The sequence below is a fragment of the Erinaceus europaeus genome, chromosome 18 (genome assembly GCF_950295315.1).
Source record: "Erinaceus europaeus chromosome 18, mEriEur2.1, whole genome shotgun sequence".
Lineage (NCBI taxonomy): Eukaryota > Metazoa > Chordata > Mammalia > Eulipotyphla > Erinaceidae > Erinaceus > Erinaceus europaeus.
Window position 1 is genome coordinate 4,805,074 of NC_080179.1, and position 24,088 is coordinate 4,829,161.

The window sequence follows — 24,088 nt, forward strand, 5'->3', positions numbered from 1 at the left end:
CCTTGAGCATATCTTATACTCTGTCACTAAGGGAAATATTCTATATACATAGATTACATGGTCTCCTTATCATTCAAATGATTTGAGGCTTCAAATTTGCTGTAAGACTAAATAAATACCTTAAAAAATAAGACCACTAAGATAGGTCAATAAAATTCAAGGCCCACTGGATATACTTGCCATTGGAGACATTGCACAGTAATTAGTATAAATGTATCTGTCCAGCACAAAATATTATTTATAAATGTGACTATGATATCCTGATTCTAAATGGAATAAAGACAGCATTTCTCTTTACTAGCAGAAATAATGCAAGGGCATCAGGAGAGACAAGGAGAAATACAGTCTTAATTCCACTAGTGGCAGGAGACATCTCTAATGTTGAACCTTAATAATCTGTGTCAAAAGGGACTAGGTCTTACAAAGATACTTGATTTTACTGCTCCAGGTCTGTTTTTGAAGGAGTGAGAGAGAGAAACCATAGTACAGAACTTTGTCTGTTAGAGTGCTGTCTTTTTTTTTTCTTTTGTCTCCAGGGTTATCGTTGGCGCTCAGTGCCTGCACTATGAATCCACTGCTCATGGAGGCCATTCCCCCCCCCCCATTTTTGTTCCCCTTGTTGTTGTTATTGCTATTGCTGTTGTTGGATAGGACACAGAGAGACTGAGAGAGGAGGGGAAGACAGAGAGGAGGAGAGCAAGACAGATGCCTGCAGACCTGCTTCACCATCCATGAAGCAACCCCCCCACACACACTGCAGGTGGGGAGCTGGGGGCCCAAACCGGGATCCTTATGCCAGTCCTTGCGCTTTGAGCCATGTGTGCTTAACCTGCTGGGCTACTGCCCGACTCCCCTACAGTGCCATCTTTCATGTGGCTTAAAAATAAGCCTGAGTCAAGATCAAGGAAGTACACTATCTGGGGAGCTGTCTCTCCAGCCCTGTGCAAATAGACTATCAAGAAACAAAGGAAAGGAAAATATAGCATTTGCCACTAATAGACAGTGGTCAGTTTCAGTAGATCCAGGAACTCAAAAGAGGGATGTGAAAAGTGGTGGTAACGGAGGTTGGGAACCCAGTGACCTATGATAGAGGGATCAGCCATTTGCTGGTGGATGAAGCAAGCTGACCACTGTCTTGGGGAGATGCCATGACCCCTGTCGCAACCAGTTTTGGAAATCAACATGCCTCCATAAAAAATTTTTTAATAGAAAAATGTTCTCACAGGTGAAGAATGTACATCAGAAAAATCTTGCTGGGGCCAGGTGGTGGCGCACCTGGTTGAGCGCACGTGTTGCAATGTGCAAGGACCCAGGTTCAAGCCCCCAGTCCCCACCTGCAAGGGGAAAGCTTTGTGAGTGGTAAAGCAGGATTGCAGGTGTCTCTCTGTCTCTTTCCCTCTCTGTCTCTCCCTTCTGCTTGATTTCTGACTGTCTCTGTCCAATAAATAAAGATAATAAAAACAATTTTGAAAAAGAGAAATCTTGCCACAAAGTATATAAAAACTGTAACCAAATGTAGTATATATCAACATCAATAAAATATTATTGAAATAGTGACCTCCAGAAAGGAAAAGTATACAGAAGATACACCAGAAACAAGATTCCATGAAACAAGAGCTGAAAAACCTCTGTAAATATATATATATATGTATTCCAAATGAGAATCCACAGAAAAATAAAACAATGCTAAACAAAAAAATAGCAAGAGAAAGAGGATAGAGGTGAGGAAAGCAAGCAAGCAAAAAAAAAAAAAAAAAAAGACTGAGTGAAAAAAGACTGGGTCACGTCAACTAACTTAATAAAATCTGGATATTTCTCACCACGTTCCCATGGACATCTCCCCTCCCCCCTTTTTTAAAAATCTTTTTGTTTGTTTGTTTTAATTCCAGGTGGGATTTTACTGAGAAACTACCTTCCTGGACCTGGTACACTCCTGCCTGTACTATGTATCGTATCAAGATCGTGGCTGCCCTTCCATGGGGCCACTCCTCCAGATGCTCCTCTGGTCACTAGCAACCTCAGAAGGTGTGGCCACACTGTCCCTTCAGCAGCCGCTCTCCTTACAGACTGAAGTTGCTATCAAAGCGGCGGCCTTCTTTTTTTTTTTTTTTTAATTTTTTATTTAAGAAAGGATTAGTGAACAAAAGCATAAGGTAGGAGGGGTACAACTCCACACAATTCCCACCACCCAATCCCCATAACCCACCCCCTCCCCTGATAGCTTTCCCATTCTCTAGCCCTCTGGGAGCATGGACCCAGGGTCGTTGAGGCCTTCTTAAACCCACGTTTCCTCACACCGGATGCAAACCCCATGTGTGGCCAGCATCCACCTGGACCTGTTGAGGGGGTCTGTGGACAGGAGGGCTGGAACACTTGTTAAAGTTCCTTCTCTTTTCTTTTCTAAATATTTATTCCTTTTTGTTGCCCTTGTTTTATTATTATAGTTATAATTATTGTTGTTGATGTCATCGTTGTTGGGTGGGACAGAGAGAAATGGAGAGAGGAGGGGAAGACAGAGAGGGGGAGAGAAAGACAGACACCTGCAGACCTGCTTCACCGCCTGTGAAGCGACTCCCCTGCAGGCGGGGAGCCGGGGGCTCCAACCGGGATCCTGATGCCGGTCCCTGCGCTTTGCTGCCACCTGCGCTTAACCCGCTGCGCTTAACCCGCTGCGCCACCGCCCGACCCCCTCCCCCCCCTTCCCTTTTCTGCGCTTGTTCTGATACTGTCCTGCTCTTTACTTTCTTCTGGCGCTCGTGGGACTGTGGAAGCTTTATTCTTTGACGATCTCATTTGAGACTGGAGTTCTCGCTCTAAGTCTTGCCCCTACAGACAGACTCGAGTGCGTGTTTTTCCAGCTTTTGTATGCGGGTACAACCGTGGGTCAGAGTACGTTTTCGTGACAAGGACTTACATATTGGGCAATAAGGTCCTTATTTTCAAACTGCGCGACATCGAAGAGAATGACAGCACATCGGGAGTGGAGCTCAGGTTCATCCGAAACCAGCAGGCTGATGAGGGCGGGAACGCCTCCCGCCCCCACTATGGCCCGCACCACGCGCCCGTGCGTGGAGATGTTGCTCAGCAGCCCGAGCGTCTTGCACTGCAGTTTGATTCTGGTGCCTTTCAGCAGAGTGATGAGGGCAGGAATGGTGCCTGTAGCCAACACAAAAGAACCGGTTGTTTATCATCCCGACAGACCCTCGGAGACAGCTAAAGTAGTATCTCTAGTTTTTGTTGTTTTTTTTTTTTTTTAGAATTGTGTCATTTTAAAACATTTTTTTCTTTACAAAATGGAAATATTGACAAGACCATAGGATAAGAGGGGCACAATTCCACATAATTCCCACCACCAGAACTTTTATAATAGCCCTAGTTTCTAGAAGTTTCTTTCAAAAATTTTAGATATTTTGAAATATTTTTTTTATTGGGAGGTTAATGGCTTACAAGGAATACAGTTGTTGCTACAGGTCAATACATTTTACATGTGTAAAATTCCTTTGCCTTCTGATAAACGCTCTTAGCCCCCAGACCAGATTCTCCTCCTCCACTATCTTTCAATTAAAAACTATATAACTGCCATCTTCTGCCCACAGATTCTAATTTAGTTATTTGTCTACCAGGAAGTTCATTTTATTAAAGAAGATTTTAGGCTTAGAGAGTAGAAACAATGAGCTAGATGCAAGCCCTGGTTTGACAGGACAGTGTTACTTTTCACTATGTGAATTGTGAAAATACAGACTAAAGGTGATTTCTAGTGGAAAGTGAACGCGAGGTCAGCACGGTTAAGGAATTTAAATCACTTTAAACTCTGCGGATTTCTAGATAAACAGGATCTATAGAGGTGGGGGGCGGAGAGACTTTAAAATCTACTAGAAGTCTTCCCCACAACTAAAGCTACAAAAACTACACAACTAAAACTAGAGCGACTGGCTGAATAGAGAGTGTACTACAGTAAGATGATACAAGCAAAAGATCTGTTTCACATCACCTGCGTCCAAGATTTTTTCCCAGTAATCATTCTTTGCTAAGCAGATGACTTCTAGGGCCATGACAGCGGTCATCCTCCGTTTATAGCTTTCACACTGCAACATTTCTGTTAAATAGTCGGGGGGGGGGGGGGTGATGAGAGATGTAACTTCACAAGGAGAAAAGGAACAACTGAATCTCTCCCTAAAGTGAGGAGGTGAAGAATAAATTCAAGGGGGCTTTGTCCACTCCCCCCAGTTTGGAAAGGGAGAGGAGGAAGAAGGAGCAAGGCAGAGAGGAGGGAGGCACCACTCCACATGCTCTGTTCATAGAGCTCTCCCAGCCCTGCTTCTGGTGCCGTCAGTGGCGCCCCCTTGTGGTGCTGAAGATCCAAACCTGGGTCCTCACTCAGGACTGTGTGCTCACGGGGTGAGCTAGCTCCTGGCCTCTTTTAGGTCATGTTTTAAAATATTTGCTTTATTATTATTATTATTATTATTATTATCTAAATGGATTGTGTTTTTATTTTATTATTGGATAGAGACAGAAATTGAGAGGCGGGGGAAAGGAGATAGAGAGAGACAGAGAGACACCTGCAGCCCTGTTTCACCACTCGTGAAGCTTCCCCCCTGTAGGTGGGGACTGGGGACTTGAACCTGGGTCCTTTTGCACTGTCATGTGTGCCACCGTCTGACCCCTCTTTAGGTCATTTTTAAGCGTTTCTAATGTTACACAGTAGGGCTGGTGACAGAGTCCATTTGGACTGGAGGCTGCTTCGCCATGTACACTGACCCAGGCTCACTGCACCCGGCACTGAGGATTCCTCAGTGACGCAGTCTTTTTCACTATCCCCCTCTCTTTATGTCTCTCTAGCTTTAAACAAACAATTGAAATATGACATGTGCATCACTTGTGCTTTATCTTTCAATAGTTAAGCTGAATAATAATGAGAACGCACATTTCTATTTAAAAAAAAAAAAAAAGATGACGTGTCCCATACTTACCTACTAAAGTTTCCCAGACTGGGAGTTCAGGAAGATTTAATTCTATTATATGCTTGAGAACTTCTGTGTGGAAAGATAACACTGATAAATGGATGATATTATTTCCTTTGTTATCTGTCTTTCTCCAGTTAGCCCCAAGAGAAAACAGGTACTGAATAGTGTCCATGGCTCCTGACGTGGCAGCAAGTAACAGTGGGGTGCACTGATTCCTGAAAGCCAAGGGGTGTGTTGTCATCAGTGTGTATAGAAGCTCAGAGACACTGTCTCGGATCTGTTCAAACTGCTGCTAGAGAAGTCTGGTTTTTGTCCATAGCTCCTCTTCCTTTGTGTTGTTCTGCAGATGCTAACACCTAGTCAATCCCCTTTCTTTGCCTTGGCTGTCCTTAGTATCACACACACACACACACACACACACACACACACACACACACACACACTGCAATTTTTTCAAATGCCAACATTGTCCAAAGTGCTCACAATACACTCTCTCACATAGCCCGTAAGATTTTTTTTTACATATTTTAAGTTTATTAGTGATTTAATATTGATTTCCAAAATTATAAGCTAGCAGGGGTACATTTCCACACTGTTCCCGCCACCAGAGTTCTGTGTCCCCTTTCCCTCCACTGGAAGCTCTGGCAGCTGCCCCAAGGTTGCAGATACGGGCTGACTATCATTTCTCTCTCTCTGTATCTGTATGCATTTGCCCACTTGATTTGTCATGGTCCCATCTTCTCTTACTTTCCAAGTCACACCTACACCTATTACTACTTTGGAATGTCCTTTCTTTTTCCCTCTTCTCTCTTTGGTCTTGATGGAGTCATCTTCCCCTCACATTTCTCCCCTACTGGGAGTCTGGGAGTATAGACCAGAATTCTTTATGGGGAGCAGAAGGTGGGAGTTCTGGCTTCTGTAATTGCTTCTCCACTGGACATAGGTTCTTAGGACTTTTTTTTTTTCTTTCTTTTTTCTTTTCTTTTTCTTTTCTTTTTTTCTTTTTTTTACCAGAGCACTGCTTATCTCTGGCTGATAGTGGTATATGGAACTGAACCAGGGACTTTGAAGCCTCCGGCATGAGAGTCTTTTTGCCTAACCATTATGCTATCTGTGCTCCGCCATAATTCTTAAGATTTTATGAGTGAGGGAAAAAAAGCAAGACAATTAGTTTTGTCATCCCATTTCACAAATGCTGAGACTAAGATCCAGGGAATGTTCCAACTCATGTCTTTATATTCCATGTCCAGTTCTCAAATCCCAGTTCCCTCGTGTGGCAGAAAACAATAATCCTCCCTTCACCAAAAACAAACAAACAAAAAAAACTCCTCCACTATCTGTTATTTAGGTAGCAAAGAGCTTTGCTTGGGCACAAGGCTTTCTGGTCGAATATTTATTCTATTTGCTGTCTCCTCTTCTGGATAGGTATGGTCATGTCACCAAGCTTGGCCAATGTGACGGCAGCAGGCCCTACCTCGGCAGCCTCTAAATCGCCCTCACTTCTCCTGTGCCTTCCCTTCACGGCTTGAGTGCAGGCATGATAACAGAAACGGACTTGCCATTTTACAGCGAGATGTGGAACACGTGCTAAGAAGCAAAAAGAGGGACTCAAGCACTCTCATACGTCCAAGCACTAAACCACTAGAAAATAAAAACTTGGGAGTCTTGAGGTAGCGCAGCGGGTTAAGCGCACGTGGCGCAAAGCGCAAGGACTGGCTCAAGGATCCCGGTTCGAGCCCCCTGGCTCCCCACCTGCAGGGGAGTCACTTCACAGGCGGTGAAGCGGGTCTGCAGGTGTCTGTCTTTCTCTCCCCCTCTCTGTCTTCCCCTCCTCTCTCCATTTCTCTCTGTCCTATCCAACAATGATGACAACAATGATAACTACAACAATAAAACAAAAAGGGCAACAAGAGAGGATAAGTAAATAAATATTAAAAAAAAAAAAAGAGTAACTTCCTGGGGCCAGACAGTGGTGTTCTTGGTTGAGCTCACATGCTACCACGTACAAGGACCAAGGACCTGGGTGTCCACCTGCAGGGAGAATGCTTCATGAGCAGTGAAGCAGTGCTGCAGGTCTCCCTCTCTCATATTTATGTATTTATTGACTAGAGACCGTCAGAAATTGAGAAACGCGGGGGAGATAGAGAGGGAAAGAGACACCCGCAACACTGCTTCACCACTCAGCATGCTTTCCCCCTGCAGGTGGGGGCTAGGGGGCTTGAACCTGGGTCCTTATGAACTGTACATTGTATTATGCCTTCTCTTTCTCTTTATCTCCCCTTCACTCTCAGTTTCTGCCTCTATCCAATAAAAATATATGCAAAGAAATAAATAAAAAATTTAAATGAATAATAGACTTTTCCACCAGCATGTTAATAGAAATTTCCATCTTTATAAATTTTCAAGGTAGGAGAAAAAGAGAGTGGCCAGAAAGGAGAGTAGACTTAGTCTTCTTTTTAAATTTTTTAAATATTTATTTTTATTTACTTATTTAATTTTTCCCTTTGGTTGCCCTTGTCCTATTGTTGTAGTTATTATTATTGTTGTCGTTTTTGATGTCGTCATTGTTGGATAGGACAGAGAGAAATGGAGAGAGGAGGGGAAGACAGAGAGGGGGAGAGAAAGACAGACACCTGCAGACCTGCTTCACCATCTGTGAAGCGACACCCCTGCAGGTGGGGAGCTGGGGGCTCGAACCAGGATCCTTATGCCGGTCCTTGTGCTTCGTGCCACGTGCACTTAACCCGCTGTGCTACCATCTGACTCCCTAGACGTAGTCTTCTGTCTTCTGACAAATCAATCAAACCATCATTCATTTTAGTGTGTTTGTAGTCAGCCATGGAAACAGAAATCTGTATTTTACAAATATTGAACAACTTACTCCGCTGTTGCCTCAACTTCCAGCAAGCTCGGGTCCTTCCTACAGAGAACAATGATAATACAGATATTGTCATAGAAGGCAGCAAAGTGAATCGGCATCCAGCCTCTTTTTTCAGAAAGCGTGTAGTCAGCCTTGTAACAAAGCAGGTACGTGATGGCTTCTAAGGCGCATGCCTGAGCCGCCAGGTGTATCGGAGTCGGACCTGCAACGAATGGGGGTGTCTTCAGTGCTCAGGAGCCCAGCGTCCTGACATGCTTCTTCCTTTTCTATATCCAACCACAGAGTTTAGTCTTATGAGATACAAAAGAGTCAAATTAAGTACCGAATGACATGATTTAGGCAAATAAATACAAATATATATTTTCCCTTTCTTCCTCCTCTCCTCTCCTCTCCTCTCCTCTCCTCTCCTCTCCTCTCCTCTCTTCTCCTCTTTTCTTCCTTTTTGCCATCCAGGTTATTACTGGGGTTTAGTGGCTGTACAACTCGAACATTCTCAGTGGTCATTTCTTTTTCTTTAGAGAGAGAGAGAAACACCTACATTTTGTTGCACCATTAGCGAAACTTCCCCTCTGTGGGTGGGGTCCAGGGGCTTGAACCCAGGTCCTGGTGCATGGTAATTTGTGAACTCTACTCAGTGGAACATCACCCAGCCCCTAATTCTACATTTCTTTAACTCAGGATGTCTAACTCAGGATGTCTAAGCATAAAATCAATAATCATTTGAAATTTATTTTTATTTTTATTAGAGGGATCAACAGCTTGCAGGAAATACCATTGTTGGTACCTGTGTAAAAATTTTTAAATTTATTTATTCCCTTTTGTTGCCCTTGTTGTTTTATTGTTGTAGTTATTATTATTGTTGTCATTGTTGTTGGATAGGACAGAGAGAAATGGAGAGACGAGGGGAAGACAGAGAGGGGGAGAGAAAGACAGACACCTGCAGACCTGCTTCACCGCCTGTGAAGTGACCCCCCCTGCAGGTGGGGAGCCGGTGTCTCCTACCGGGATCCTTACACTGTCCTATGCTTGGTGCCACATGTGCTTAACTCGCTGTGCCCGACCCCCCCCCCCCCCGTGTAAAATTCCTAAGTTTTCTGCAAAACACTTTTCCCCCCTGCCCCCAGGTCCTCCTCCACCATCATTCACCAGGACCTGAAGGACGCCTGCGCCCACCTACCCCCAGAGACCTTTCCTTTGCTTCAATACACCAAACCAACAACAAGTCGTATTTTTGTGTTTCCCTTTCTGTTCTTCTTTCTTTTTTTTTCTTAATTTTTAAAAAATATTTTTATTTTATTTATTGGATAGAGACAGCCAGAAATCTAGAGGGAAGGCGGTGATAGAGAGAGAAAGACAGAGAGACACCTGCAGCCCTGCTTCACCACTCACAAAGCTTTCCCCCTGCAGGTAGGGACCAGGGGCTTGAACCTGGGTCCTCCAGGTGCACCACTGTCGGGTCCCTATTCTTATTTCTGATATTATTTCCTCTGCTCGAGTGAGTCTACTTCTGATGACTGCTACCTGGGCTTGCACTGCACTCAAAGTACTTTTCACACCAGTGTTTCTGCGCAGCCTCTCACCGTTGACGCCCCTCATAGTCCTCACAAAGTCTCAAAGATCGCCTGGCTACTGTTCTTTGCAGACTTGTTTGCTTCAGTTATTTATGGTTCATATATAAGCAAAACCATCTAGGAGTGGTTATTCACCTCCTTATTTATTTCACCTAGCATCACCAACTCCATTTTGTCCAATTTGTTATGGATGACAGAATATCGTCTTTCTAGTTACAGTAATAGTCCATTGAATATAACCTATACGAAAAAAGTTTTGGGGGTCGGGCAGTAGTACAGAGGGTTAAGCGCACATGGTGCCAAGTGCAAGGACCGGCATAAGGATCCCGGTTCGAGCCCCTGGTTCCCCACCTGCAGGGGGTTGGCTTTACAAGCGGTGAAGCAGGTCTGCAGATGTCTATCTTTCTCTCCTCCTCTCTGTCTTCCCCTCCTTTCTCAATTTCTCTCTGTCCTATCCAACAACAATAACAATAATAACAACAACAATAATGATTTTTAAAAAGGGCAACAAAAAGGGAAAAATGGCCCCTAGGAGCAGTGGATTCATAGTGCAGGCATTGAACCGCAGCAGTAACCCTGGAGGCAAAAAAAAAAAAAAAAAAAAGGAAGAAAGAAAAAAGTTCTGAGGAGCTGGGTGGTGGCACACCTGTTTGAGCACACACAAGGACCCAGGTTCAAGCCCCCAGTCCCCACCTGCAATGGGGAAGCTTTGTAAATGGTGAAGCAGGTCTGAGGGTGTCTCTCTGTCTCTCTCCCTCTCTATCTCCCCCTTTCTTCTCCATTTCTGGCTGTCTCTGCCCAATAAATAAATAAAATAATAAAAGAAAACGTTAAAAAAAGTTCTGACATATCCAACAACCTTTTTTAAAACAGCAAATGTTTTACTTATATCTTACCATTTCTTTCTTTCTTCGTGTCCATTTTAGCTGAGTCTGTTATAAAAAGGGATACACATACAAGTCTGATTACAAATGACAGCAGCTTCCTAAAGCGGCCAAAACAGTGTCACACCGATGATAACAGTATGTCTCTATTTTTGATACAGAAGGAAGGATAAACAAAATTGAATATAAATGTTGTTCAAGCAGCTGACAAAGTATTAGAGCAAACCTGGGAATACCAACTTTCAGTGGGATGGTCCAAATTTACAGTTGGGGTCTTTTTGTTGTTGTTGTTGTTCAGTAGTAATACCCAGACATCACTAGCAAAGTCATACATTTTCTATTCTTCAAATTCTACCTGCTTCTCAGTGGAATGTATATCCATATTGCCACAGGATGAATAAAGATTTCAATTTACTAAAGATTTTTTTACATCCCTAAATACTTTGAACACATCTTTAAAGTAATAGGATACTCACTGCATTAATTAATTAATTAACTAAGTCTCCAGGGTTATTGCTGGGGCTCAGTGCCTGCACTATGAATCCTCTGCTCCTGGAGGCTTTTCCCCCTTTTGTTGTCCTTGTTATTGTTATTGTTGTTGTTGTTAGTGCTGCTATTGTTGTTGTTGGAGAGGACAGAGAGAAATGGAGAGAGGAGGGGGAGACAGAAAGGGGGAGAGAAAGACAGACACCTGCAGACCTGCTTCACCGCCTGGGAAGCGACTCCCCTGCAGGTGGGGAGCCGGGGGCTCGAACCGGGATCCTTACGCCGGTCCTTGCGCTTCACACCATGTGCGCTTAACCCGCGGCGCTACCGCCCCGCGCCCCACTAATCAATTTATTAACCTGATGGAGCCTGAGAGGCAGAGATAGGGAGAGAGAGAGAGAGAGACAGAAAGGAGAGACACCTGCAGCGCTGCTGTGCCGCTTAGAAGTTCCCTGCCCCTGCAGGTGAGGATGGGTGGGTAGAGCACGGGTCCTCGAGCCTGGCACAGGATGTACTCCTCATGCCACCAACCAGAGCCTTCCATTGTATTGGCATTTGCTGAATTTGTGTTCTGTTTTAATTATGTTCATTGCGTGTTGAATATTTTAGCCCAGTAGTAGGAGTATCTTAACATGAAAATATTTTACATTTGATCCTGCTGATGGTATACAAAATTTATTAAGACCTAACAGCATTAAAAAAGATAAATTTTTCTTTTTCTTCTCTCTCTCTCTCTCTCTCTTTTTTAACAAGAGCACTGCTCAGCTCTGGTTTATGGTGGTGCGGGGGAACTGAATTGGAACTTCGGTGCCTCAGACTTAAGAGTCTCTTTGCATAACCATTATGATATCTATCCCTGCCCCAAAAAGATAATTTTCTATTGATGCATTCTAATTTAACACGGCTTATTAAGACGGGTGACATAATTAAACTATACAACAGCCATTTCTTTACACACACACACACACACACACACACCCAGACTGATCTCTATTTCTTACTGCCGATACTGTGTGGTAACCTTTCTTGGTGTTTTACATCGAGTTCTCTTTCTAGTAAGCCCACACTTTCATTCTCAACTTGAATATTTTTGTACTATTTACATTTATTTCGATGGTAAAATGTGTGCACAAATTTTAAACTAGGCTATCCTTAAAGCAGTTATTAAACGAAAACTTGTTAGAATTTCTTGTTATTCAATATAATATAAGGGCTAGGTAGATACCTTAGTGTTTGAGCATAGGACTTACCTGCCTGAGGCCCTAGGTTTGACCCCTGGGACTCCACGCCCCGATGAGAGGATACCAGGGCAAACTAAACCAAATCTTTTGACTTCTACTGAGCTTATCTTCAAGTGGGGGGTGGGAAGGGGGTCACAATGAATGAAAAATAAATTACACTCTCTACAGGAATAATAAGTGGTTCTTAGCGCATGAGGAGTTCTTCTGAGATAAGTTATCAACATTGAGATAAATAATCTCGATACAAATTGCAGACTTGCTCCAAAATCCACAAGCATTCTTAAGGCCGAATAAGTGTAAGTGATGGAGGAGGAGGAGGGGGGGGAGGGGGAGGGGGAGGGGGAGGGGGAGGGAGAGGGGTAGGGAGAGGGGGAGGGGTAGGGAGAGGGGGAGGGGGGAGGGGGAGGGGGAGGGGAGGGGAGGGGGAGGGGAGGGGGAGGGGAAGGGGAAGAACCACTTTAGATCCTGAGACTCCGTGGTACCTTGGTTGGACGTGACAAAGCGCCTCTGGTTGACATTGAAGTTGGAGTTGCACAGCTGGCAGATAATGGAGACTCTGTTGTGCAGAGCGGCGTGGTGGAAGATGGTGTAGCCGGCCTCATCGGAGACGTTGATGGTGGAGCTTGAGGTTTTACGGCTGAATGTATGAAACACAGCAGATAAGCCTCTTTCAACAGCAGACTTCATGCCGAAGGGGATGCTCTAAAATTAAGGAGGCAGAGTTAGTTTTTTGGTTTCTCTCTTCTTTTCCTCCCTTCCTCCCTTCCTCCCTTTCTTTCTTTTTTCTTTTTCAAAAAACAGCAGTCTTCCCTTTCATTTTTACGGAGATACCTTTCAAGATCCATAGTGGATGCCAGAAACTACAAATATGACCAAGTCCCATATATTTAATATGGTCTCTCCTGTGCATACACACATATGGTAAGGTTTAGCTAATAATTTAGGTACAGCTGGAGAGTAGCAATAACAGTAAAATCGTGGTCCGGGAGGTGGCACAGTGGATAAAGCACTGGGTTCTCAAGCATGAGGTCCCGAGTTCATTCCCCAGCAGCACATGTACCATGTGATGTCTGGTTCTTTCTCTCTCTTCTCCTATCTTTCTCATTAATAAATAAATAAAATCTTTATAAAAAAACAGTAAAATCAAACAATTATAACTTTATGCTGTAACAAAAATACATGAATTATTTTTATTACTCATCTCTTCAAGTTATCAAATTGTAGGCAATGTCTTCAGACTGCAGTTGAGCCCAGGTAATTCAAACTATAAAAAACCATAAAAAAGCAGGCAAAGGGGACAGTGCTTTGGTCTTCCTCACTCGGGAAACTGATAAACACATCTTAAAGAAAACCTGAGCAATATCTTTAAAAAATACCTTAAACAGAAATGGAGCTCCCTGGGTTCCTTCTCTGATTCAAGAATAATGTCCAGGGGTGAGGTGGTGGGACACCTATGACCTGCCATGCTCCCACCCTCAGTCCCCACCTGCAGAGGGGAAAGCTTCATGAGTGGTGAAGCAATGTTGCAAGGTGTCTCTCTGTCTCTCTCCCCCTCTGTTTCTCCCTTCCTTCTTAATTTGCTTGTCTCTGTCCAAAATAAATAATAAAAACAATTAAAAATAAGAATAATCATTTAGAAATTTTAAAACTAAAATATATAGCCATAGAAATATTTTGTCTCCCCCTACAAAATAGAAAACCTTAATCAATATGCATCAGATAAAGGACTGATAACCAAATACATAAAGAACTCCCTAAACTCAGAAAAAAAACAAAACATTAAGATATGCGGGAAGGGTATGTATGAACAGAATCTTACCAAAGAGACGCAGAGGGCCAACAGACCTGAGCAAGTACTCAAAGTTACTGGTTATCAGAAAAAGTGCGAATAAAGACAACGAAGAAATACCACTTTACACTGGAATTGGCATATTGCACCAAAGTAAAAGACTCTGGGGTGGGTGGGTAGGGGGGAGAATACAGGTCCAAAAAGGATGACAGAGGACCTAGTGGGGGTTGTATTGTTATATGGAAAACTGGGAAATGTTATGCATGTACAAACTATTGTATTTACTGTCGAATGTAAAACATTAATCTCCCAATAAATAAATTAAAAAGAAAAGAAATACCACTTTACACCTGTGAGAATATACCACATTAGAAAGGTTAGAATGGTACAGGAGGTGGCACAGCAGATAAAGCACTGGACTCTCAAGCATGAGGCCCTAAGTTCAATCTCCAGCAGCCTATGTACCAGTGCGATATCTGGCTCTCTCTCTTCCTCCTCCTTTCTCATTAATAAATAAATAAAATCTTTAAAAAAAAAAAGATTTCAACGATAGGAAAAGTAGGCTTGCTTCCCTCCCCTTAAAAAAAAAAAAAACAGAGGGAGTCGGGCTGTAGCGCAGCGGGTTAAACGCAGGTGGTGCAAAGCACAAGGACCGGCGTAAGGATCCCGGTTCGAACCCCGGCTCCCCACCTGCAGGGGAGTCGCTTCACAGGCGGTGAAGCAGGTCTGCAGGTGTCTGTCTGTCTCTCCCCTTCTCTGTCTTCCCCTCCTCTCTCCATTTCTCTCTGTCCTATCCAACAACGACGACAACAACAATAATAACTACAACAATAAAACAACAAGGGCAACAAAAGGGAATAAATAAATTAAATTAAATATTGAAAAAAAAACAGAAATAGGACAGAAACAGCAAGTGTTGTCAAGGATATGGAAGCAGGTGAACCCTTCCACACTACTTACGGGAATGTGAGAATGTAAACAGGCCCAACCCTTGTGAAAAGCGGCTGGAGACACCCCAGATCACTAGAAAGGGATCTGCCCTGTGAACAAGCAGTGTCTCTCCTGGGAATAGATCCAGAGAAAACTACAGCAACTCAAAGAGGTCTCTGTACACCTACGTTCATAGTTAGTTCATGTAAAAATAGTTTGGCGCCTTGTCAAACAAATTATAATCCATAATTATATAACTTTGAAGTAGGGATAATATGGAACTACTACTTCATGTTAAAGAGACACCCCAAAGATAAAACACTGAAGACATCTGTTTATAACCTCTTACGCTGAATAATACGGTAGTTGGTGAAATACCTTGCATTTAATAGCTTTTTTGAAACCAAATTTTTTCTTGAATTGCTCGTGTAATTGAGCATCTGTCAGTGGAAGTCTTTTAGGCCTCAGATTGTTCATTATTTCATTGATGGCTCCCCACCACTGCGTCTTATATAGCTGCTGATAGAAGGTTTCAAGTTCAAAATAGATGACATAGTAGCTATAAAAAAAATGACAGAATAAAAATAAGTCAGTTTTTTTTTCTGATTCTGAAATGGTGAAAATTGTATTTTTATTCCACAACAGTTAAGTACCAAAATAGAGCTTAATTGGACTTGATTGCAAATGTTTCAATAATTTGGTATCAATTGTCATGAAATCACCTTCTCACACCAGTGACTATGGAAACTGCCTAATAGTCACTGTAAATCCTAAATCTGGCTGAAGGAGGCTTCCCTTCTTTCTACTAATCTGCTTACACTCTTCTCATGAATGTATGTATTCGTCCAATGGAGAAGCAATTGCAGAAGCCAGACCTCCACCTTCTGTACCCCATAATGATCCTGGATCCATGCTCCCAGAGGGATTAAGAGTAGGAAAGGTTCCAATGAAGGGCTTGGAACGCAGAACTCAGGTGGTAGGAATTGTACCCCCTCTTATTCTATGGTCTTGTTGATCATTATTAAATCAATAAAAAAATGGGGAAAATAAATGTATCTATTCATTTTTTACATCTAGTTTAAAGAATGTTTAAAGAATGTTTCCATTAGCCTTTTCAAGAGTAGACCTTTAGTCTGGTCTGGAATGATGCTTTTTGCAACAGCTTCTGACTTCTATTAACTATTACAGCAGGCTAAAGAAACCCTCAGCCCACTAGATTCTTAGGCTTCGGTAGGCTTTACAATAACCCCAGGCCCTTGTCACTCTGGAATTGAACAGAGACAAAATTTGGGGTGACTCTGTTCTCTGGGGTGATTTATCATCCTAAGTTTAAAAAAAAAGTGGTAGACATCTCCATTTCTGTTCATGCATCGTCAAGACAAGAGAAACAATTCCATGATGCCATTCCATTGCGACAATATGATCAGATCCTTAATAGCTCAGTGGTGGTGTGCTTCGCCAAGCATGCTTTGTGACCTATAGCCCTTCCCTTTATCCCAGCTGCCTCCCTGAATTCCCAGGATCACGAGAGTCCCAGGAGCCTGCCAGAAGGTAGGAGAGTAAATGCTCTGCAGACTTCTCTCTAGTACACGATTTAGTCTGGCAAGGATGGTGGTGCCGGGGATATGTCAACAGGTGCTGGAACCCTGAGGAAAAGAAATCCCTCCTCCAGAGAGATGTACACCAACTGTTCATTTCCAGGGCAAACTGTTCAATTCCCCTCCAGAATCGAGTCACACCATCTTCGACTTCAGTTCTACTGTTACGTGTGCTTCCAGACAGTATTCAGTGGGGAGATCTTCCATCTTTGCCTGTTTCTCCCTCTGTTCCATTCCCTTTATTTTCCTCACTGGCGAGCATTTTAAAGGCAACGTATAGTCTCTGTCTTCTTCTGTCCATTAACTCACTCCACATAACATTCTAGAACCACACCTACCATCTTCCCACTGAGCTGGTGCTAAGTTCAGAGCGCTCTCTTCAGTCTTAAATTGACTTGATCTTTTCTCGACTGCATTTCCTGCTTTTCAAAAACTATTGATGTCTTCTCAAAAATCTCACCCATTTGATGTCCATGCTACCTGTGTCATTCCTCCTTGGTGTTTGTTCTCTCCGCTGCTTCTCCCCACTCACATTAAAAAGTCTGAATTTGGGGGTTGGGCAGTAGTGCAGCGGGTTAAGCACACATGGCACAAAGCACAAGGACCGGCATAAGGATCACGGTTCGAGCCCCCGGCTCCCCACCTGCAGGGGAGTCGCTTCACAGGCAATGAAGTGGATCTGCAGGTGTCTGTCTTTCTCTCCCCCTCTCTGTCTTCCCCTCCTCTCTCCATCCTATCCAACAACGAATGACACCACCAACAACAATAATGACCACAACAAGGCTACAACAACAAAGGCAACAACAAAAGGGGGGGAATGGCCTCCAGGAGCAGTGGATTCATGGTGCAGGCCGGCACTGAGCCCCAGTAATAACCCTGGAGGCAAAAAAAAAAGTCTGAATTTTCAGAGTTTCAGACTTGGCTATACTCAATCACACACATACTTTTAGAAAAATAGCATGCCTTTAAATCTCAGTCTTCCTAAATATTTCTTCTGAGCCATACTTTCCATATTCTCAAGTTTCAGTGTTGACATAAACACCCAAGAACATAACACATAGAGGGCCCTCATATACTGAGAGAAACAAAGTTCTTCAAAAAGCGCATGTGTGCGTGTGAGTGTGTGTGTGTGTGTGTGCGCGTGCGTGCGTGTGTGTGCGTGTGTGTGTGTGTGCGCGTGCGTGCGTGTGTGTGCGTGTGTGTGTGAGTGTGTGTGTGCGCGTGCGTGTGTGTGCGTGTGAGTGTGTGTGTGCGCGTGCGTGCGTGTGAGTGTGTGAGCGTGTGTGTGTGCGTGCATGTGTGTGCGCGCGTGCGTGCGTGCGTGCGTGTGTGTGTGTGCGTTTTGATTTTCCCAGAGACTGCTCATCTCTGGCTTACAGTGGTACTAGAAATTGAACATTTCTGGTGCCTCAGGCATGACAGTCTTTTTGTATAACCATTATGCAATACTCCCCAGCCTGAAAGACTTTAAATTATAATTCTTATGGAAATGATTGAGTATGTGCTACGTTTACGAGTTTTCAGTGGTCCATATGACTTGATCCCACCTTCAGTTTTGATTCAGCCTTCACTCCACAAGACCAGAAGAGGAAACACAAGTAGAACCTGAACTGGAATTGGCATATTGCACCAAAGTAAAAGACTCTGGGGTGGGTGGGAGAATACAGGTCCAAAAAGGATGACAGAGGACCTAGTGGGGGTTGTATTGTTATATGGAAAACTGGAAAATGTTATGCATGTACAAACTACTGTATTTACTGTTGAATGTAAAACATTAATTCCCCAATAAAGAAATTAAAAAATAATCAACTACAGGTTGGAAGAAGATAGCTTTACTGTATCATGGCTGGATAGTGCCTGAGCGAATGCCATATGTTAGAAAAGACAGTAATAACAAATGCAGGAGGTAGGGAAACAGAATAACAAATGCTGGAGAGGATGTGGGGGAAACAGAATACTCCTGTACTGCTTTTGGGAGTGTAAGTTGGTCCAACCCTTGTGAAGGACAGTCTGGAGAGTTCTCAGAACAGTAGAAATAGACTTGCCATATGACCCAGCAACTTGTCTCTGGGGAATTTATCCAAAGGAAACACCTATCAGAAGAAATCTGTGTATACCCATGCTCATAGCAGCATGATCTGTGATCACCAAACTTGCAAGTAACCCAGATGTCCAACAATAGATGAGTGGTTAAAACAACAACAACAAAACAACAACAACAACAAAACAAAACAACAACAACAACAAAACCCTGTGGTATGGAATACTATTCAGCTGTTAAAAATGAAGAGGTTTTCTCCTTTGCATCATCTTGGATAAAAGTGGAAGACATTATGAGAAATGACATCATCCAAAAAGAGGATGGGTACAGAATGAGCCCACTTATATGTGGGACCCAATAATTAAGAACAGAAGAAAGAAAACCGAGTGAAACATGCACTGGGCGTGGCGTATTACATCACAACAAGGAACTCTGGGGGAAGGGAGCAGAGAGGAATGGGGGAGATCTGTGGGGGCCGGTTCACAGTGGAATGAGACGCACGTGACAGTGGCTGCACGGTAAAGCATTAGCCCCCTCAGTAAAAATAGTCTTACAAAATTGCCATCTCTAAGAGTCATTACAGAAATTGTCAAAGCATGTGAAGTAATACACCCAACGTGGACTACTTGGTTGACCTTGATCGTCATTTATAGAGGTCATTACTGTTTTAGGTTCTCCATCCCAAAGACTTAAATTAGCTTTTGTATGCTGATACATCCCTTGTCTCCTGTTAGTATTCGACACGTTGTTGCCACTATAAACAGTAGCTGAACACTCCTACCTTTTCCCATTAAATTCCATGACTGGAATTGAGTAATATTCTTTGTAGCCTGCATCTTCCACGAATGTGTTAGCAGCACAATCTCGTATTCTTTCTAAATTGTTCTGAAATAGGAGTTTAGTTACTGGTGACATATCTTTAGACAAATCCAAACAATTATAAACATTTTAGTTAGAATTTTAAAGGTAAATTATAATTTTTAAAGATTTACTTTTATTTGCTTTCATCTGAGATAGCTTCAGATGAGAAAAAAGAGGGAAAAAGAGAGAGAGGAGGAGAGCGCTAAGCCAGCCTGAGCACTCCCATACACAGAGCACTGGCATTGGACCACAGTCCTGGATCCACTACCTTAGTTTTGTTTTGGTTGTAAAATGACAAATTTTACATATGTAATTCAAATGGGTACATCACATAAAGACAGTGGAAATGTATAGTGTTTATGGCTGGCTTCCAGATGAAGAATTATTTTTCCTAAATTCTAGATGTCTTCTGTTCAGGCACTAACCTTTGAGGAAAATGGAAGAGTCCATTCCAAATGTTCAGAGGTTTCTCTTGCATGGTTTGGCTAACTATTCTATGGCAAATACAATACTAGAAGTCCACATTCTACAAGGATGACACCTGTCCTAACTTCTTTTCACTTTATATCTGACATCTAACACGGTATCTTGGATAGAGTGGCACTTAACTTATATATGCTCTAGAATGTATGAGAAATCAGTGGGCTGTGAAGATAGCCATCTGGGGACAGGGCTAGTGTCTACACCAACAGAGACTCAGTCTGGCTAGAAAAGAGGATAAGAAAATTGTGAGGTGATAATCATCTGAGAACAAGATTGATTTCAACCTTGAAGTCGTCCAAGGCATTTTCAATCGAAGGAGTGCTGATATCGAATTCAATTCCCCCATGAACATGAAAGTACTGATCCTCTTTGTAGTGAAAATTCTGGCATTTAAAATCTCGTCCATAAATAAATGGAGGCAATTCTCGCTCTGTCTTGACCTTGTCATCTCCAAAAAATCAAAGTAAAACAAAACAAACAATAAACAATTACATTTTGGAAATCTGTCCAAATAGTCATGGAAACAAAGTGAACAAATCCATAAGAAATGAGATTTTTGGCAATAACAGTCTATAAAACTATGCACTTACTGTACGCTTTGGATCCTCTTTATATCGGACATTTTGAAGGTAAGTTTCACTATACAACTTCTTCAAAAGAATAGTCATCACACTACTACAGGAGTCTACTTCCTGATTTCTATGTGTGAATTCAAGACTAGCATCTTACTTTCAGTTATAAAAAAAGATTTAAAGTTCTGTGCCTTAGGGCTGGGTATGGGACACGTGGTTGGGCTCACACATACAGGGCTTGAAGACTCAGGTTCAAGCCCGTCCCCCCTCTAGAGGGGGTAAGATTTACAAGTGGTGAAGCAGGGCTGCAGCTCTCTCTCTTCACCTCTATCTCCCCTTCCCACTCAATTTCTCTCTGTCTCTATCCAACATAAATAAAATATATTTAAAAAATAGGATACAAAAATAAAGACCTTGCTTTAGAGAATCTTTAATCACATGAACAAATAGCATGACCTCCCCTGCACTAGTTTAGGGGAAATAGACATAAAGAAACAGGTGGGCACTTCTTGGTGTGTTTTTTTTTTTTAATATTTATTTACTATTGGATAGAGCCAGAGAGAAATTGAGAGGGGAGGAAGAGATAGAGAGGGAGAGAGACAGAGAGACACCTGCAGCCCTGCTTCACCACTTGTGAAGCTTTCCCCCTGCAGCTGGGGACCTGGGGCTTGAACGTGTGTCCTTGTGCATTGTAACGTAAGCACTTAACCAGGTGCGCCAATGCCTGCTTCCCATTATTCCCTTTCTTTTTCTTTTTGCTAGACAAAGAGAGATTGAGAAGAGAAGGGGAGGCAGGGAGAGAGAGATAGAGGGGAACACTGCCTCACTGCTGATGAAGCTTCTCTCCGCCAGGTGGGCTTGACCAGGTGTGCCATCCCCAGCCCTAAGGCCCAGAAGCTTGTGACCAACAGGTCTGCTCAGCTCTCTGTTCTGTTGGTCTGTTTGTTATAGTAATGACCCATCACTAAAGTCTGTACTGTTTTCACTCACCATACTCCAGTGCAGCCTATTGCTTTCAGAAATCAATTCATACATTCTCCTGAAAAACAGCAGGGATTTCTGAGACATGCGTTGTTTATGATTTGAATGTCATATGATACATTCACAGTGCTGCTGCGTTATGAGCAAGGCCTATTTCCCTACAGCGTCAGCACCTGTTTTGAAGTCTTTCCATAACCTCTAATGTTTACCACCAACATTATTCCTAGGGCTAGGTGCTTGTACAACGCTACTGTTCCGGTGACTTTTTTTTTTGATGGGGGGTCAGAGACAGACACACATACATATATGGAGAGAGAGAGAGAGAGAGAGAGGAGACACCTGCAATACTGCTATACCACTTCTGAGTCTTCGCCCCTTGAAAATGGGGACCAGGTGCTTGAACCTGGGTCTCGTGTATGGTGATGTGTTATCTTTACCAGGTGAGCCATCCCTTAGTCCCATTTTCAATAGACTTTATAACTGGTATAAAAATATATAAATGGGGCGGGGCGGTAGTACAGTGGGTTAAATGCAAGTGGTGTGAAGCGCAAGGACCGTTAAGTATCCCAGTTCGAGCCCCCGGCTCCCCACCTGCAGGGGAGTCGCTTCAGGCAGCGAAGCAGGTCTGCAGGTTCTGTCTTTCTCTCCCCCTCTCTGTCTTCCCCTCCTCTCTCCATTTCTCTCTGTCCTATCCAACAACAATGACATCAGTAACAACAATGATAAAACAACAAGGGCAACAAAATAGCTTTCAGGAGCAGTGGATTCGTGGTGCAGGCACCGAGCCCCAGCAATAACACTGGAGGCAAAAAAAAAAATTAGGGAGTCAGGCGGTAGCGCAGTGGGTTAAGCGCATGTCGCGCAAAGCGCAGGGACCAGCTTAACGATCCCAGTTCTAGGCCCCGGCTCCCCACCTGCAGGGGCATCCCTTCACGAGTGGTGAAGCAGGTTTGCAGGTGTCTGTCTTTCTCTCCCCCTCTCTGTCTTCCCCTCCTCTCTCCATTTCTCTCTGTCCTATCCAACAACAATGACATCAATAATAACTACAGCAATAAAACAACAAGGGCAACAAAAGGGAATAAATATTTTTAAAAAATCATCAAAAATTTACAAACAATATGTGCCTATAACAACTATTTTTTCATTACTTTGGAGACATTAAATTTTGCTTTTTCTTTTGTCAATGGCTAGGTTACATACTTAGTCCTGCATATTAGAAATAAAGAATTTGGGGAGTCGGGCAGCAGGTTAAGCGCAGGTGGTGCAAAGCAGAAGGACCTGCGTAAAGATCCCAGTTCGAGGCCCTGGCTCCCCACCTGCAGGGGAGTCACTTCACAGGCAGTGAAGCAGGTCTGCAGGTGTCTGTCTTTCTCTCCCCCTCTCTGTCTTCCCCTCCTCTCTCCATGTCTCTCTGTCCTGTCCAACAACAACAACAACAGCAATAACTACCACAATAAAACAACAAGGGCAACAAAAGGGAATGAATAAATATAAAAAAAGAAATAAAGAGAAATTTAAGTTTAATATATATATATATATCCATTTTGTGTTTGATTTTTGGTGATTACCTGAAAAAGGCTGAAGCAGACTATTTAAATATGGTACTTTCATCTTCTTTTTTAAGCTCAACATAAATGGTGTCAGAAAGCACACTAATTTTAAGTAGCCTAGGGCTCTTCTGATTTCCGTTTTCTTTTCAAAGTGCTTCTGAATCATCTTTTTTTGAAGATAGAGCCTTTGCTGTAGCCTCTGGTAGGTACAGATGTCAAGATAATCCTGATTGTATTTTACAGCATTGGTAAGCCAATAGCCCGTTTCAAATATAAAAACATTTTCATGCTGTTGAACTTGTGTGGTACTGAATGTCAGCTTCAGCATAATGTTTTCAGCGTACTTCATAAAAATAGCCTTTTCCTCAGGACTGTTGGGACTATATGTTGGGTCTTCATTCATGTCTTCATCATAGATCCCCTTAAAGTCTGGATCCTTTGTAATGTCAATCATGCCTTCACAGTAAAAAAGGAAACATGTAGATAATGATAGTGTCATACTTGGACTCGAGATAAACATGGCAGATGTAAAACAAGGATTCATCTTGAAATACTGTTAACATGACAGCAAAGAAATAGTGAGATCGGAACAAAATTGCTAAAGACAAAATGCAGACAGACGAATAGTAACTAAGCAGAGTAAAGAAAGATGGAATCTTGTGGAATTAAAAAGAAACTGGTTTTAGGCTGGAAATACGGATCCATCTGCCAACATCCATGTCCAGTGGAGAAGCAATGACAGAAGCCAGAACTCCCACCTTCTGCACCTCATAAAGAATTCTGGTCCATGCTCCCTGAGGGATAAAGAATAAGGAAGTTTCCAATGGAGGGAATGGGATACAGAACTCTGGTGGTGGGAACTGTATTGAATTGTACCCGTTTCCTACAATCTTGCTAATCATTATTAAATCACTAATAAAAATAATTGGTTTTCATTCTTCTAGGAGGAACACAGTACCCTAGGAAAATAATGTCAAGCTCCATCTTTATAAGAGAAAGTATGAAAGAAGAGCAGAAAATATGGCTTTTTTCTTTTCTGGGGAGGACGAGGCCCTGTCCCCTGGCCTTCTGGATGGTGTAAAAATGCCATCAGAGCACATGGACTGAACTGCTAGGGCATGGGGCACTTCTCCTTGTAAAACTTTGAGAGAAGAGAGAGGTAAAGACAGAGAAAGGACAAGAAAAAAAAAAAAAGGAGAACCACAGCACCCCTCTGTCAGGCACAGAATTTCCTCAGTGCTGTTCAAGATACT

The 24,088-nt window shown here is 42.9% G+C and overlaps 1 protein-coding gene across 3 annotated transcripts in view; it reads right to left on the bottom strand.

Moving 5' to 3' along the window:
- ANKAR (ankyrin and armadillo repeat containing) overlaps window positions 1–24,088 on the bottom strand; it is a 55,626-nt gene that overhangs the window by 25,877 nt on the left and 5,661 nt on the right. For 2 of the 3 annotated variants that reach the window (XM_060177585.1, XM_060177584.1), the window contains exons 3-12: window positions 22,854–23,291; window positions 20,017–20,180; window positions 19,170–19,273; window positions 15,128–15,308; window positions 12,513–12,732; window positions 10,316–10,351; window positions 7,849–8,050; window positions 4,974–5,182; window positions 3,992–4,096; window positions 2,915–3,156 (exon numbers count right to left, since the gene is read on the bottom strand). In XM_060177585.1, coding sequence (XP_060033568.1) covers window positions 2,915–3,156; window positions 3,992–4,096; window positions 4,974–5,182; window positions 7,849–8,050; window positions 10,316–10,351; window positions 12,513–12,732; window positions 15,128–15,308; window positions 19,170–19,273; window positions 20,017–20,180; window positions 22,854–23,291 — 1,901 coding nt within the window. The remainder of the gene's footprint in view (window positions 1–2,914; window positions 3,157–3,991; window positions 4,097–4,973; window positions 5,183–7,848; window positions 8,051–10,315; window positions 10,352–12,512; window positions 12,733–15,127; window positions 15,309–19,169; window positions 19,274–20,016; window positions 20,181–22,853; window positions 23,292–24,088) is intronic. The other variant, XM_060177586.1, reaches the window with a different exon arrangement.